Source organism: Lygodium microphyllum, chromosome 1 (assembly GCF_053477565.2).
Source record: "Lygodium microphyllum isolate KBCC chromosome 1, Lygodium_microphyllum_v1.1.10, whole genome shotgun sequence".
NCBI classification, from domain to species: Eukaryota; Viridiplantae; Streptophyta; class Polypodiopsida; order Schizaeales; family Lygodiaceae; genus Lygodium; species Lygodium microphyllum.
The window spans coordinates 92,052,828-92,067,755 of record NC_141135.1 but is presented as its reverse complement, the minus strand read 5'-3'; the positions used below and the strand labels follow the sequence as shown (position 1 = coordinate 92,067,755).

The window sequence follows — 14,928 nt, the reverse complement described above, 5'->3', positions numbered from 1 at the left end:
TGTGTTCTCTTTCATGTAACAATTTTGTTTTCTCTTTTTGGTATCATGGTTGCTTTCAATAAAATATGCTTGTTTTTTTAAATCTTTTTTGTTTTTGGTTTTGCTTGTATTTCGTGATGTTCTCTTTCATGTTTTTTTTTCTTTTTGTTTCTTCTAAGATTTAACTTCTTTTCTTTTGGGTTTTTGTTTTATACTTTCTTTTATCTTTGCGTTTATGATGTATATACTTCTTTGAGGCCATAAACCCATTAAGAGACATAGAAACCACCTCTATACATTTGTTTTTGACTATTGAAATTTTAGATAAGTAATGTAGATTAAGTTTCTTAATGATAATAAGGGTTTTCGTCTCTAAGGTATAAGAAATAATTAATCAAAAAAAATCAAGAAAAACTTTGAAATAAAGATCATTTCAAATAATAGAAAAAAAGTGATTATCCTTTCATTAAATATTTAAAAGGGAATTAGACTGGTTCAATTTGTAGGATGAAGGGATTTGGATCGATTCAACTTGGAACGTAATGGTTTTGGATGGTTCAAATTTTACGAAACCCCTTTAGGCTAAGACAAGAAAGATTTATGTCAGGTTTACAATTTTTTTAATTCCCGAACACTGCAAGACCTTGTGCTAACTGCGGTAGGTTCGGTCATGACATCGCACATTGTAGATTACCAAGAAGACTTCCGTACTCGCAACCCTACGGCCAGCCTTACCTAGCTAACATGCCGCAGCCATTCTTGGGAAGGGGAGTCCCATTGGCCCTCCGTACACCTAACGACATTAAGCCAGTTGTTCCTAGGATGGACATAAACCCTACTGGTATAACCTAGACCACCTGGTCCTTACGTGACCCATCCACCGAGCGATGCTCCAGTCCACTACATGGAAGAACCAAATGAGGAAGAAACTTACATATGCCCTTACGTCTCGCATGACGATGAGGGCAACGTTGTCCTCATGGATTATCGCCCCGTGCCGGTGATGGCATTAGGAAGAGGACGAGGTAGAGGCCTAAGAGAGCAAATGCAGGATCCAATCACCTGTTGGGCTTGTGGTCACCCACGTCATGTCTCATCACGCTGCCTTGAAAGGGAGCAGCAAAACAAAGACAAGGCTGACCAAAGGTGCGCTGAGTGCAAAATCACTCATCTCTTCATTGATTGCCCAAAGCAAAATCCATCTTCTAGCTCGGCCAACGTACCATCTGTCCCATTGGGGCTATTTAGTGTCGAGAACCTCGATGGGGAGGCCACACCTATCCCATTGCGGGTCATGACCGGTGCCGAGACGAAGCAGGCCGGCATATCACTGCCAGGACCTAGCAACCTTAACACAGCTTCGATAGGGAAGAAAAGTCGTAGGCGGAAGAAGAAGAGGTCGGAAGCTAAAATTGCACTAAAAACGGAGAGCGCTACAACTCTACCTCCTAGAAAGAAGGTCTTTGACGCAGAAGCAGAGACTTCAACCACTAAGACGGCTGAAAAGGGAAGTGCTAAGGTAGGGGAATACCTGCATCCGAAGCGACAGTTGGAGGCCATAGCAAAAGTGAAGGAATGGGTGAAGGAGGCTCGAGAGCATCTAAAAGATGCTGAGCCCATCATAGAGGACGAAATCGATGACCTCTCCAGCATAAGCACGCCAACCTCACCTCCTCAACCAAGGTCGAGAGAAGCAACTCCACCACAAGCAATGCCGTTAGGGCCAAGCCTTGATGCTACAGGGCCGCGGATCAATCATGGCCATTGGTTAGGACAATCCAGGTTAGGAGAAAGACGAGCACCCAATGATCTCTTGACCACGTTGGTGACTACCCCTATAACACTTAGCCTGAGAGATATGCTTAGGCAGCATCCCACCCTATGGCAAGATCTTAAGCAGTGGGTTGAAGGGTCACGAGGGCAGGTTACGAAAGACCCTCATGACCATGATACAGAGATGCAAATACTGAGTTTGACGTTGCACTCTATGCCCAAATCCTTACACGTTAATGCCTTATGGGAAGGTTACGAGATGCATGCGGTCTTATTGATTCTAGCCCTAGGTGATACAACAATAAAGGAAATTGTGGACACAGGAGTTGGGATTAGTGTGCTTAGCCACGCAGTGCTTCAGACTTGGGGAAACCCGCCTATCGAAACTACTATGTTTAATGTCACAATAGCAAACGGTATGAGAGTCAAGCCATTCGGGGTGCTTAAGAATTGACCAGTGAAGATCGCATGTGTCCAATTCTCTGTGGACTTTATAGTCATGAAGGGAGTGGACTATGATATCCTATTAGGCCGACCCTAGATGCGCAATGCTAGAGTCATCAAAGATTGGGGTAACGGCTTGATCTTCCTTAGCAATAGAGCAGATGCTGTGAGAATAGAGATGGACACTTGGAATACCTCACCAGTTGACTTAGATGCCATCTCTGCTATGCTCAAGGGTAACACCCAAGTCAAGAAGTCCTATGGGCCCTTGACCAAGTATATCCCATGGCCAGAGGATGAGCGGGATTGGATACACGTCCTTGCTACAATCGACCTGCCGTTCTTAGATTATGAGGCGTACGAGCAAGCCATCAAAACAATCGGCAAGTCTAACAACACACCCTCTGCACCGGTTTACATGATGGCAGGAACCCTTCGTGGGAAACCTAAGCCTGTCAACTTCCAAGTCCCAACCAACAAAAGGGAACTCTAGGAGACACTGGAATACTTAACGGACAACAAGCTAGCTGGCGATCCAGTTGCAAACTTCAAACCACTCCAAAATATCTTAGGGGAATCCAAGTGGCAATGGACCAGAGTGTATGACTTAAACCTCATGTATAACTGGGCCCTAATTCCTGACCAACAACAAGAGATATACCAAGCCCTAGGAGATGACGAGCAGTCTGATGAAGAGGAGTCTAACGACGAATATAAAGACTGTCAATCCTTCAGTGATGACGAAAGTGAGGGTGAGGTAGACACCGTGGAATACGACACTGAAGGGCAAGAAATATAGAAAATATGAGCAGACTCCAAGCCGCAGAAAAAGAGTATCTTCAGGATAGAGCGAGGAGTCATGCGCATGGAATGTGATCGTGCCTGGTTGGAACACGTAGGGGCCATAGATCTTGAGCAAGCAGGCCTAGCCCAGCCAGGAACGACATTAGTACTTAGCACAGAGTCGCGGTCCGAACTGTGCCCACCAGGGGAGACCACCTCTTCTAGCGACGACGAGGAGTTTGACTTTGAGTCGGAGATTAGTTCGGATAGTGATCCAAAAATCCCTAGACCGCCCACAGCTAGACAAACCAAGGGGGACCTACCCGTCCACCTGAGACGTAGACAATTAAGGCAGAAAAAGGCAAAACAACCCAGGGATACATAAATGGAAGAACAACAAAAACTGCAGAACCTCCCTAAATGATTTATGAAATTCAAAAAAGGGGATAGGGTAGTATTTCTGTTAGGTGCCAAGCGTCAAGGGCAAACGAGCGAACCGATCGAGGGACCAGCCAAGGTCAAGGAGATGAACCTAGCCCCCCAGGAAGGGGAAACACCCCAACCAGTCTTCATTGCCGATGACTTGAGTGAGGAAGAAGAAACGAGTCTTGTCACTCTCTTGCGAGAGTATATAAACATGCTCACCTAGTCCTTAGAAGAGCTTAAGGGGGTAGATACGAGTGTCGTGACTCACAACATACCCATGACGCGAGATGCAATGCCGGTCAAGCAGCGACCATACCCTATGAATCCAAAACACGCTCATGCTTTCAAAGAGAAGATTGATAAGCTGATGAGAGCGGGATTTATTTATGAAATTGAACACATAGACTGGGTGCTGCCCATAGTCATCGTGATGAAGAAGAATGGAAAAATCTGAGTGTGCGTCAATTACAAGAAGGTGAATGCTACTACTAAGAGGGACAACTACGCATTGTCGTACACCGAGCATATGCTTGAGAGAGTGGCAGGCAAGGAAGCCTACAGTTTTTTGGACGGCTTCTTAGGGTACAACCAGGTGCAAGTGCATCATCCTGCGGACAGGCACAAGACTGCCTTTGCCACTAAGTGGGGCGTTTTTCCTTACATAGTCATGCCCTTCGGGTTGACTAATGCCCCTACCACCTTCCAACGCCTCATGTGCACCATCTTTAAAGACATGCTTCGTAAGGAGTTGGATGTCTTTGTCGACGACCTCTGTCTTCACTCGCCCTAGATCGAACACTTAGACAAACTCCGCGCAGTCTTTGAGCGGTGTCGCTTATATCCTCCTTGAACCCCTTAAAGTGCCAGTTTTGGGTAAAGCATGGATGCATCTTAGGGCACGTGATGTCACAGAACGGCATTGCCACTGACTTTTTGAAAGTCAGGGTTATTGTTGACCTTCCACCCCTAATCAACTACAAGGGAGTTCAATGCTTCCTAGGCCATACGAGGTACTATTGGCGGTTTGTACTGAACTATGCATTGATCGCCAGACCTTTATACAAGTTGTTGATCATCTTAGAATGTACCAAAACATACCAACGAGCATATGAAGAGTTGAAAAAGGCTCTAACCATAGCATCAATTCTACGAGCCCCAGATTGGAATGTTACTTTCCACGTGCATATTGATGCTTCTAAGTTTGTTGTGGGGGCAGTGTTGTGCCAATCTGGCGAGCACAACTTAGACTATCCAGTGAGCTTTGCTAGCAGACAACTCATTGAGATGGAAATGAACTACTCAACAACAGAAGGAGAAGGATTGGCCATGGTGTTGCTGTGAAGAAATTCCGGCACTATGTATTGGCCACACCTTTTACCTTTTTTGTGGACCATCAAGCCCTGCTCTATCTAGTAAACAAACCTTGCACTATAGGACGCATAGCTCAGTGGCTCCTTCTGCTCTTGGAATTCGACTTCTCTGTGGTTGTACGAAAAGGAAAACAGCACTACATGGCTCCATATATCACGTATTCCCACGGGAGAAGCCACTGGACAAGGCATTGTTGACGAATTACCCGACACCCATCTATTTAACCTGTCTAGCGAGACAGATTTATTCAAGGTTGATCTAACGCCATATTGAGCGGATAACATAGTCCAAGTGCTTGAACACGGATTGCCTGATCGACCTTTGGCAATTAATCCTTAAGATCTAGCCCTATCAGCTGATTGCGTGCCAGCTCTATAGGCTGGGGCAAGATGAATTGCTACGCAGATGCGTATGTGAGCATGAGATGCATGATGTGCTCTCAGAGGCACATAGCGGTATTATTAGAGGGCACTTTAGCGGAGATACGACAGCACGAAAGGTGTTGCAATCTCAACTGTTGTGGCCCACGCTTTTCCAAGATGCAACGCGATTCGTCAAGCATTGTGATGAGTGCCAACGGACAAAAGCTCCGATTTGCAAGGATTAGATGGATTTGACCCCAGTTATGGCATGACAACCCTTCGAAAAATGGAGAATTGACTTCATAGGACCCATCTCCAGTACCGACACACTGATTCGGTGCATCAATGCATTGTAGCGCTAGCTGGAAAAGAGCATGTGTATCAGTTTTGCTAGTAATCTGGTTTCTACATCGGAGATATCTTGGATGATGATGCCGTCGTTTGTCAGCACGTCCTCCTTTCTCATCCCCAGCATGGCATACACATCTGTCTTCTGCTTCTTTTCCATTTTCGGTTCTAGTCCCAGCGCCTTTTCCACCAAGACGAGGGTTAAGCGAACCAACACTTGCTTGGCATTTTGTCCCCTTCCTATTGAACATCTGTTAGGAAGTCACCAGAGTTGACACGGCTAGCAACGTGTAACTTTTCCTCAGTCAACAAGCGGTTGAGGTAGGGGTGTCCTTTGATGTGTTCTTCCATGGGTCGGCCCCGAAGAGTGGTTAACACTCTATACAAGGTTGGTGTGACATATGTGGGGTCGTATTCTGCTGTTTTGATAGTGCGATGCTGCTCAGCATTGGTCATTATGCGGCACCCTTCAACTTCCCATTGCAGCCTAAGAGTGTACCAATTCCTCAAGAATGGGGAGTTAGTATCATCGAGCTTTGATAACACTATGATTTCTTGATCAGTGATAGCAGAAGTGGTTCACTGATCGTATGACGTGATGAGGCGCTATTTGATGGCTTGTTCCTTGGAGATCTCACTGTTGAGCAATTCAGGAGCGGAGCGAGAAGCTTTTGCAAATGCGAATTCAAAGGTCTCCCGGGAGCATGGCATTTTTTGAACTTCAGTTGCAAAGGGTTCCTCCAATAGTCCTAAGTCCAAGCGGTCGTAGCTTAGTGCTAGCGACATAAAGGTGGTGTCTAGTCATTTAATGCATTCCATCACGTCATCCTCGATGTCCTCACTGAGGTTGACGGCCAGTGCTAAAAAGGATTTGCGTTCATAGGAGGGCGTAAGGCCGACGGCGGGTGGTCGAGATTTGCTAGAACTAGAGCCTTTGGCAATGGAGACTTGCGGTTGGGAGTATTCTTGAGTCTGCGGTTGGGCTGCTTGGATTATGGGTGGATTAGGAGTAGCCACGACGGACGGACTGCTGCATTCAAGGTGGATTTGGAGAGTCAGGTTGACTTGGTCGGGTAATGACTCATGTGACTGAGTTTGTTGTTTGGACCGATAGGCTTGTGTGACTTTCTTGGGTTTAGCCGTGGATGAGTTGGATGGTTGTGATTTTGGAGAGCACTGCGGCGAATGGTTTGGAGGGTTTATGGGACTTGGATTGATGAAGCTTAAGGGTGGCGTATGAGTAGTGTCTTTGGCCATGTAGGCCTTAGGGATCCACAGCCAGGTGTTGCCCACGTAGTAGCCTTACACATACAAGAGGGTTTTAGGGACCCATCTTTGCTTGATCATGTGGCGCTTGCTGTGATTGCGTCTTGGCCTCCTAGGTTTAGAGTTTTTGGTTTTATGAGGATAGAAGCGTCGATTCCTAGGCAGTGGTTGCGGCTGCTTAGGCTGCCATTGAAATCTAGGTTGTTGGGCCTTAGGTTTTACTATTGTGGGCTTTGATTCATGAAGTCTGGGAGGTGGCAGTCGTGTACTACCCCCCTCCTTGGACTTGGTTACGGATATGTCTACCGGTGGCATTGCGGACAGTGATGAGGTCGCACAGCCCTTGCTGAAAGCTGTGACAATGAGAACGTTGCCTATTGCGAGGTGGATGCGCTACGACTCATAATCAACATTGCAGTGAGTTTGCTTTTTGAAAGTTCACCCTAGCAGCGACTCCGTGCCTACGTTTTTAGCATTTGGCAATACGTAAAAGATCATTGGGACAGTCTCAGACTCGATAGAAACGATGGCTCTGCACTTGTCGAGAAGTGCATAGGAATGGGCCCCATATGGGCTTAATTTTGCATTAGTGGGTTGAAGCAGTGGTCTGCCAAGTTGAGTCCAATGATCATGAGTTAAGACATTGAAGTCTACTCCCTCATCGATCAAAGCGTTGAAAGCGCATGTTTGTTTTGTAGTGACCATGATATGAAGGTATGCCGGCTCTACGGCTTCCTCATCCTCATCATCAATCTCAGTGATTGTGGCCACTCGTATCTTGATAGGTGGTTCTAAAATCGGGGGCTCGTACAAAGGATGGGTGGGGGGGTAGTACTTCTTGACATGACTGCCATTGAAGAAGCCTATGCCCCTCACCATCTAAGGTCTCGAGCTCGACATTGCCTGTGTGACTGATCGCATGAACTTTGAAAGGTCCAAAATCTTTAAATTTCATTTTCTACTTATGTCCCTTAACTGAGTAGACGAGCACCAAGTCACCATGTTCAAAGTCACGCTGCTTGACATGCTTGTCGAACCAACTCTTACATTAGGCCTTCTCACATATAAGCGCATGGGTGGCTAGAAGGCGAGTCTCTGAGAGGCACTTGAGTTCGACCAGGTGTTGCGTCCATGCCTCCTTCCCTTCCCATCATTCTTGAAGTGCTATTCTCAGGCTAGGAACGAAGAATTCTAATGGTAGAACCGCTTCAGTTCCATAGGTTAGCCTGAAGGGAGTTTGACTGACAACCGTTTTATAAGCTATGCGGTAAGCCCACAAAGCTGCCATCAGCTTGTTGTCCCAGTTGCTACGTGAGGCTGAGACCACCTTGGTCAGGACATTGATAAGAATCTTATTCGTGGATTCTGCTTGACCGTTTGCCTGAGGGTAGTATGGCGAGGATTTGCGATGGATGATGAGAAAGGTAGACAGGAGATGTGCTATCCCTTAGTTGATGAAGTGCGTGCCTTGGTCACACTGACTAGTTCGATGGGGCAGCCGAATTGCGAGATCACATGCTCTTATAAGAACTTGGTAGTCGTCCTAGAGTCATTTTTTCGTGTCGCTCTTGCCTCTGCCCATTTCGGGAGGTAGTGCATAGCCACAATGATGTACTTGGCTTGTGAATACTGTGATGGCGGCTCACACTACAAGATATAGACCTTATAGCGACGTTTAAAGCGACGAAAATACAAACAACAAAATTTTCCCCCGTCGTCGCAAAAAGTGTCGTTATTGACGACGCCATGGAATCGTCGCTATTTGCGTCGCTATATGCGTCGCTATTTGCGTCGCATATAGCGACACAAATAGCGACGCATATAGCGACGCATATAGCGACGGTTACAGAGAGTTTGCGACGCTTATAGCAACGACGATAGCGACGCCTGCAGTAAATTTGCGACGCAAATAGCGACGGTAACAGAGAAAAAAAAAATTTTGTGGTAGGGCAGCAAGCTGCCCTGCCACATATAGCACTGTGTGCTGTATGAGAGCCATACAAAATAGTTTCTGCACTGCTGCATACAAAGCGTTTGCAAACAAAAAGAATCTATACTGAAATCATAAAACTGATAGATGAAATAAATACATGATATCGCATAAAATGCGATTGGTACAATCATAAAACAATATCACTAATACATAGAAAATGTCTACATAGATCGGGCGACTAAAAACTAAAGGTATGTGAGCGCTAAGGATCCGAGGGCGAGCTACAAATCGTCGTCCCCCGAAAGCTCGTCCCTCTGCAAAGGAGCATCAAACGGATTCTGCAGAAAAAGAAACAACATATCAATCCACCATACAATAATGCATTCAAATATCTCATGGTAACTACGGACATGAAAGATGAGAGACTTACTGGGCCGCCGCGTCTGTACAATTGGTCGATCAATGATCTGAGACCGTGCCTCTCTGCATATTGAGTCTCAAGGCCTTGCGGATCACAATTTGTAATGGAGTGCTGCAAAGAAAACAAAATGCTAACTGTTAGAAACATGATTGTCAGTACAAATAATATCTCAAAAAAACAAATAAGCAAAACAAAAGAGAAACTTACAAAGTCCTCCAAATATGTCCTGTGGCCGCCACTCCCAAGATGATGTACCGATCCGGCCTCGATTCGTGCCCTCGCCGCCTCCCGCTGCTGACTCCAACGTCCTGGCGAATTTGTAGCCTCCTCCCTCAGCCGGCGCCAGTCCTCTGCATCTAACCACTCGGGCTTTGGAGCCCCACTCTTGATTGCCTTGCGTGCGTCGGATCGTCTATGTGACATGTATGCACGCATGCAATCCATCATCCAGCCCGTAGAGAATCTATCCACTGCGGCTGGCACCGGGAACTCCTCGTGCAAGGATGCTACTATGTACTCCTTGCTCCCCTCCGGTATGTTCCTCCAATGATCCAGGACGTTGTGCCGAAAAACTTGTTGGCACAACTCCCTCATGCGAGCCATCACCCTCCTCCCCTCATCATTCATGATGATAGCTCCTGACCTGCCATCCACTAGGTATCCATAATCCCTAGGAGTCTGCCTCGTATGGGCCCTCTCCCATCTCCGTCCACGCTCCTGGGCATATCCAGGAGACCCCTGAACATCCGGTGTACCGACGGGGGTACCCTCTCCCGGAGTGCCACTGAAAGGGGTGCCACCAAAAGGAGTGCCACCAGAGGGGGTGCCACCAAAAGGAGTGCCACCAAAAGGCGTGACATCTGCCGACGGCTGCGCAAAAGCCAGAGTAACTGGAGTGGACGTCCCCACAGGTGTGGCAAATCCTAGAGGTGACCGAGCTCTAGCTGAACGACGAGACGGAGACACCGCGTCCGTGTCTCCACAGCAGCACCCCCCTGATCCTCCTGCAGTCGCAGTCCCTCCCTCTGGCCCAAGTCGCGAGCGTCGAGATCGTCTGCTCGAAGCTGAAGCATCTGATCGCACTGAAGCTGATCTAGCAGAGCGCCCTGACGAAGAACGAGACAGCTCCTGATCTGCTATCTCTCTGAATCTCGCGAGCTGATCTGGAGACATACGTGCCATCATCTCCTCAAACTCCTCATCGCTCATCCCTCGACTCATCCTGAAAATATCGATACCTGCAGAGATAAAAAATAATGTTAGAATAATCAATTGAAACTATACAAAGCGCATTAATATAAATCATTTTTGAAAAATCCATCTTAAAATGCATATCTTATCTACCTTTATGGAAGATCTAAACAACGAATTGAGTAATACAATTCTCCAAGAATGAAGTATTCTATGGTCCCATGTTAATCTCCTGACATAACTCTACATACACTGGAAGGTCGATAGACATGTCACCACAAAAGAACGAGTCTGCCTCGTTCTCAAAAAATTCTACGACTTCTGTATTTCCATCATTGTTAGCCGATGCGGGCTCCAAGCTTGCGGTGGCCTCCACCCCTTGTAATTTCGATCCCTCTATTTGCATATATTCTTCATCTATGCCTGGAACATCGCTTTGATCGTATACTCTCGCACCTCGAGGAGTTGAAGGTATAACATACCACCATCGAGGTTGTCGAGGATTTGGATAGAAGATTACCTGTTCACAAACACTTATAAACCGTCTTCAAACCATTGTGACATAAAGCATGTCGTATTATAATTAGCAAGCAAATGACTAGAAGATTACCTGTTCACAATGTGCCGGCAATACAAAGGTGTCGCGCAAATCCATCCATTTTTTTTCGGAATCTATTTCGAGAAATCCAGATGGACCTCGTCGAACCGTTGCGCCAGCTCCTCCAAGTACCACTTTGAACCACTGCACATCGAATATTATCATGGAGAACCTACGGTAATCCACCGTAATAATACTTTGCAAATTCCCAAAATACTCCATCTCATCCACAACCGTGTTCGGATCCGTTGCTCGTCGCCAGCTCTCTTGCTCAAACCTTGCCATGACACCACAGTCCATTGTGGAGCGCATTTTGTCAATACGCTCCACCCGAAAATGCCGTCCGCGCGACCACGCTGCACTATATATTTTGTACTGCACATTGAAACACTCAAATTAGATGTAGCAAACAAATTCAGATATGACACATTCTAAACCCCTCATTACCTTTGGACTACATCCCCTCGAGAACTCCCACTCCTCCATTGAGACCTCTGCCCCTTCGCTGGATGCTGCGATCAAGGCTCCATGCAACCATCGTGTTGACATAAACCGCGGCATCTCCTCCATGCCTTCGGGATATCGAATCGGTCGGTGACGCGTACTGCGTCGGAATTCAGCTCGCGCTTCCTCTCGATCTTGCCTTGCAATCTGGTACTTGGCGAGCCACGTCTCCATGGACGCATGGTGCAACATACAAAAGCGATTCACCTTCTCTTCCATTGAGGCATCCATTCTTTTTTCTACCCCATTTCCAACCACCACATCTCCAGTCAGCCTGTCATCGTCCTTGAGCATCCATAGCATTTCATTGTCTGGTTCCACCGTTGGTAGCCATTGTGAGATATGCACTAATGCTTGTGACACCAACCAACCCTCCGCCATGCTACCTTCCGGACGAGCTCGTTGTCGCACAAAGCCTTTCAGGGTTTTCATGAAGCGCTCCAGGAAGAACATCCATCGCGTATGGACAGGTCCGGCAATCTCCACTTCGTCCACAAGATGCACAAGAAGGTGAACTTGTATCGTGAGCATGCTAGTGGGCAGGTATTTCTCAAAGAGACAGACCGTCTCAACTGCTCCCCGCCTTGTGGATTCAATAGAGGACGTCTTAATCTCTTTCTGTGAGATCCATTGCACCAAAGTCGACAGCTTGTAAATGGCCCCGCGAATTTCTGGAGTTAGGCATCCCGCGATCGCGATCGGTAGGACAAACTGCCACAAATGAGAAAGCATTAAGAATAATGGTCACCTTTCAAATTTCAAAATGTCCACGCTAATTAAAATCCATTCTGTTCACAAACCTGACATATCTTATGCCAATCATGGGATTTTAGCCCAGACATTTGGTCATCTTTAGAAAATGCGGACCTGAGAGAACGCATCATACCCGTCGGAGTGCGGATAGACTTGATTACTTGCTTCACAATGCGCTCTTCTTTGGTAGACAAAACCCAGGGAGCGCGAGGAAGCTGCACTCCCCCTTCAGCACTCGACTGCGGCCAAAGCGCCTCCATCTTACCTACCTCCTTTAAATCCATTCGTGACCCTATAGTGTCTCTCTTTCCTGTGATGTGGTCCCATAGCAAGCTGCCCACATTTTTGAAAATATGCATGGGATCCAACAAGTGGTTGACCTGTAAGTGGGTCCAATATGGCAACTCGTAGAAAACTGAGAACCGTCGCATTCCATTTGGATGTGATTCCGGGTTTACCATTTTCAGCTCGTACCAGCTTGCAGCGTTCATACGTGCTAGAGGTCGTCCAAGAAAACCTTCCCTGAGTTCATGATCCTCCGGCAAGAAAGTGGCGTGTCCTTGATATACCATCTTCTTCATGGTTCGTGACCTTCGGGAGTCTAACTGTGGCCCACACAATGGACATACATGATAACCTGAGGTAACGAGACCTGCAAGGCGATCCATGACCTAGTGAATACTTGATTGAATGAAATAAAATATAGATATTACCGGCGTGAACAAAGGTCTGCTCACCTGAGCACTCTCCCAATCCCGGAAAGTCATGCATCGTCCACATGAGAATGGCTCGAATGTTGGCTGACCGCCGACCATCGCGCCTGCTCATATCTTGCACCGTGACCCGCTCCTCCCACAAAATCTTAAGCTCATCGACTAATGGACGAAGATACACGTCCATATTTTTTACTTTGTAGCGGCCCGGGACGAGCAAGCTAAGGATGAGATGTCCTTTCTTCGTAGAAAGCCATGGAGGAATGTTGTAGTTGACAAGCACTATAGGCCACACACTGTAAGAAGTCGAGCGCAGACCGAATGGGTTCACACCATCCATGGCGAGACCGAGCCGAAGATTCCTTGGCTCTCGCGCAAAGCCTGGGAAGGTAGAGTCAATGTGGCTCCATGCGCGCGAATCTGCTGATATTCGTTGCACTCCATCCGTAGACCTATTCTGCACATGCCACGTTGTCAAGCTTGCCATGGCAGACGTGCGAAACATGTGGTTTATGCGGGGGATGAGCGGAAAGTGTCTGAGGACTTTTTGAGGGATGGTCTGCCCTTGCAAGTCCTGTCGATACCTGTGAGCACCACACTTTGGACATGTCTCCATAGTCTCGTATTCATCTCGAAACAATATGCAGTCGTTGATACATGCATGGATGTTATTGTAGTCCATGTCAAGCTTCCGTAAAACATGTCGTGCATCATCACGAGACTCAGGCATGGTGTTTGCAGGTGGCAATATATGATATTTCAATAACCTGAAAAAATCATAAAACACCTTGAAAAATCCATCCATATTTACAATAATACTGTTTTTAAAAAAAACAATGAAGTCTGTATGCAAGGTACCTGAATAACTCAGTCACACTCGTATCGCTCCAACCGTATTTTGCTTGCACACTTAAGAGTGCAAGCAATGTCTTCAACCGAGATACTCGGCACCCATCATATAATGGTATGGATGCTTCCTCTCTAAGCGGGTCAGATGTCTCAACATCCATGGGAATCAATACATCGATCATTGCCTCCATCTCAGGCTCCAAGATTGTAGGCAAGTCAGGAAGGTTGTCTGTCTCCTCTGGCATTGACGATATAGATGGGCCTTGCGAGTGGTCTATTGGCTCCTGCCATCCATCCATCGCACGTCCATGAACTCTTCTAATTGGCCGCAAAGGGTGCACTCCCCCTTGGGTCAAGACATCACCCCCTGGACACAAAATTTGCCAACAAGACCCAATCTTATTGTGTATGGTTTTCAATTAGCTTGAGAGTACAATGCATGAAAAATGCTAACTTGAAAATACCGTTTGCTGAAAATCTGCAATCGCCTGATCAATAATCTCAGGTTGAAACTCGCCAAATCGTCGTACGTTTTCTATAGACAATCGGCGTTTTCGTCTAATTGCCAACTTGCATTGAGAGCAAGGACATGGGACACGCTGATTAAGATACGACTCGCGGTCTTGAACAATAGGACCTTCTTCGTTTGCCATCTTATCTACATTACAGCAAACGAGGCTTAAATGGATAGCTTTTTGGAGATGTACGTCAACTTGCAAGTTGACCATAAACCTTGCATTGTATATAGTAGTCGAGAGATTTTCCGATGTTATATCTCGGCCTTGTATCATGCTCAACGATTTGTTTGTCCCGGTAGATAATTTTTTGTTATATCTCGGCTTTGAGTATAAGTAATCCATTTTAAAATTAATGCGCGCCATCTATGAAATTTTACAACTATAGTAATAAAATTTATTTCAATCAATTCTACTCATAGTCATAAGACCTGGGAGAAATTATCCTATACTCAATTTAAGGGATCTCCACTTCTATAACAATAATTTTGGGTTAATTTTGATGAAGTACGTGGCCGTATGCAAAGCACATTGCATACCATTATCGATACGTATATTATCTTAAATTTCATTCCCTTCCCTCTCCCTCTCCCTCTCCCTCTCTTCCTCTCTTTCTCTCACCCTCTCCCTCACCCTCTCGTTCTCTTTCTCTCCCTCTCTCATTTCCTCCCTCCTCCTCCCTCTCCCTCTCCCTCCCTC

At 46.4% G+C, this 14,928-nt stretch overlaps 1 protein-coding gene across 1 annotated transcript; it reads right to left on the bottom strand.

Annotated features, from left to right (window-relative positions):
* Positions 1 to 6,287: 6,287 nt before the first annotated feature.
* Positions 6,288 to 11,465, bottom strand: LOC148041405 (uncharacterized). The gene is made up of 3 exons (XM_087687229.1): positions 11,343 to 11,465; positions 11,068 to 11,270; positions 6,288 to 6,516 (listed from the first exon to the last, which is right to left on the bottom strand). Exons 1-3 carry the CDS (start codon positions 11,463 to 11,465, stop codon positions 6,288 to 6,290), a joined length of 555 nt encoding a protein of 184 aa, XP_087543355.1.
* Between the last annotated feature and the right edge of the window lie 3,463 nt (positions 11,466 to 14,928).